Source organism: Camelina sativa, chromosome 9 (genome assembly GCF_000633955.1).
Source record: "Camelina sativa cultivar DH55 chromosome 9, Cs, whole genome shotgun sequence".
NCBI lineage: Eukaryota > Viridiplantae > Streptophyta > Magnoliopsida > Brassicales > Brassicaceae > Camelina > Camelina sativa.
Window position 1 is genome coordinate 28373435 of NC_025693.1, and position 1988 is coordinate 28375422.

At 36.2% G+C, this 1988-nt stretch overlaps 1 protein-coding gene across 3 annotated transcripts in view; it reads left to right on the plus strand.

The window, feature by feature from the left end:
• The window catches only part of LOC104712755 (cleavage stimulating factor 64), a 6680-nt gene continuing 5197 nt past the window's right edge, over positions 506–1988 (plus strand). For 2 of the 3 annotated variants that reach the window (XM_010429725.1, XM_010429726.1), the window contains exons 1-5: positions 506–752; positions 861–939; positions 1060–1234; positions 1354–1614; positions 1705–1782. In XM_010429725.1, coding sequence (XP_010428027.1) covers positions 719–752; positions 861–939; positions 1060–1234; positions 1354–1614; positions 1705–1782 — 627 coding nt within the window. In that variant the 5' untranslated portion in view covers positions 506–718. The remainder of the gene's footprint in view (positions 753–860; positions 940–1059; positions 1235–1353; positions 1615–1704; positions 1783–1988) is intronic. The other variant, XM_019229422.1, reaches the window with a different exon arrangement.

A 1988-nucleotide genomic window follows, 5' to 3' on the forward strand; every position in this document is an offset into this window, starting at 1 on the left:
CCCCCCCGTGTTTTGTGTGTATGCCTCTTACTTGGTTTAAGTGTTTTCTCTGACTTCACCATCATGTAACCATCTTTCTCCATAGATATGCAACAATGATACGGTTCTTTTTAAAGCTAGTATTATTAACTATTCGTGATCTGCGTAAAAAAACCTCCAAAACTATAGAATAACAGAAACAGAAACAGTGATCAGTGGTGGCTGTGACATGTTAAAGATCAAACTCGTTTAACATGCTACTGAAAAAGGTAAATGTTATTTTTAAACAATCCAAGAGATGACGCATAGACTTCAAAATTCAAAGAAGAAAATTTCCTTTTTCAGTGTAATAAATAACTTCCATTTTCTGCTTTAAAAAAAAAAAAAAATTCTTTAATTTTTTATTTATTTTGGGGTTAAATTGTTGGGTGAGTTGTAAAAAAGTAAAAAATAAAAGGGAAATATGAAATATATCGATCAATTGGACGGTACTATTAAATTCGGTTCGTCTTTAATTTCTTTTTATAAGCAAAACGGAAAAGAAAAAAAAATTAAGGCAAAGTCCTATCGAACCAATACGAAAAAGGATCTCTGTGTCTGAAACCCGTCTGAGGATTTCACGAAACTCGCTGGTTCGAATTCGATTGAACACTCGTTCGAAAGCCCCAGTTTCATTGAGGGAGAAGATGAAGCAGCGCTTCACCTTCTTCTTCTTCGTTATCTTCTGTTAATTCTCTCAATGGCTTCATCATCTCAACGACGCTGCGTTTTTGGTAACACCCTCTTCTTCTTTTTTCTCTTACCACTCTTACAATTCTCTTTGAAGTTGGATTCAATTTGTTTAATTTTGTTCCTTTTTTTGTTTTTAATGTCTAATTTAGTTGGGAACATCCCTTACGACGCGACCGAGGAACAACTCAGAGATATTTGTGGAGAGGTTGGACCTGTTGTCTCGTTTAGGTCAGTTTATTCTTCAATTTGTTTTTAGGGTTTTGTTAAAGGACACACCTTTCTTCTAATTGAAACAGAGAAGTTTTTTTTTTTTCTTTTTCTTAACTGTTTTGCTTTCTTTGATTTCAGATTAGTTACGGATAGAGAAACTGGTAAACCAAAAGGCTACGGCTTTTGTGAGTATAAAGACGAAGAAACGGCATTGAGTGCTCGTCGTAATCTTCAGAGTTACGAAATCAATGGCCGTCAGTTAAGAGTTGATTTTGCTGAGAATGACAAAGGCACTGACAAAACCCGTGATCAGGTTCGTTATGTTTACTCCTCTCTCTTAACTTCTTTCATTGTTTGTTGGATGGTTTTTTTAAGCTTTCATTGTCAAGACGTTATAACTAACAATGGTTAACTAACTTTGGATATTATTAGGGTCAAGGAGGACCTGGTTTGCCTGCTACTACAGAAACTCAAAAGCAGATTGGAGGGCCTGTAGATTCAAATATACATCAGCCGGTTGGTCTCCAACTTGCTATTACTGCTGCATCTGTTATGGCGGGTGCACTAGGTGGTCCACAGGTCGGTTCTCAGTTTACACAAAGTAATCTGCAGGTTCCAGCGACTGATCCCCTGACTCTTCATCTTGCCAAGATGTCTAGAAGTCAGCTTACTGAAATTATTTCGTCCATTAAGGTGTGAATCGTTTTTCTTCTTTTTTTTTTGACGCATTGTTATACTATTGGTAGCGAGTGGTGTGATGTGATTGTGTTTTCTTAATTTCAGTTAATGGCTACACAGAATAAGGAACAAGCTCGACAGTTGTTGGTTTCAAGACCTCAGTTACTAAAAGCTGTTTTCCTGGTACTTACTCATCCCCTGATTCTGCAAATTATTTTATTTCACGAGGAAGGAAAAATCTGTTTAAGTTTCGCAAGTGTGCTCATATATCTATATATGCATATGCTATACACTTCAATATTAGTTTTACATTGCCATCTAATGTGTCATGATATGAACCATATTCTGACCTTCATTGTCCTTCAACTAGCTGATAAACGTCTCTTCCA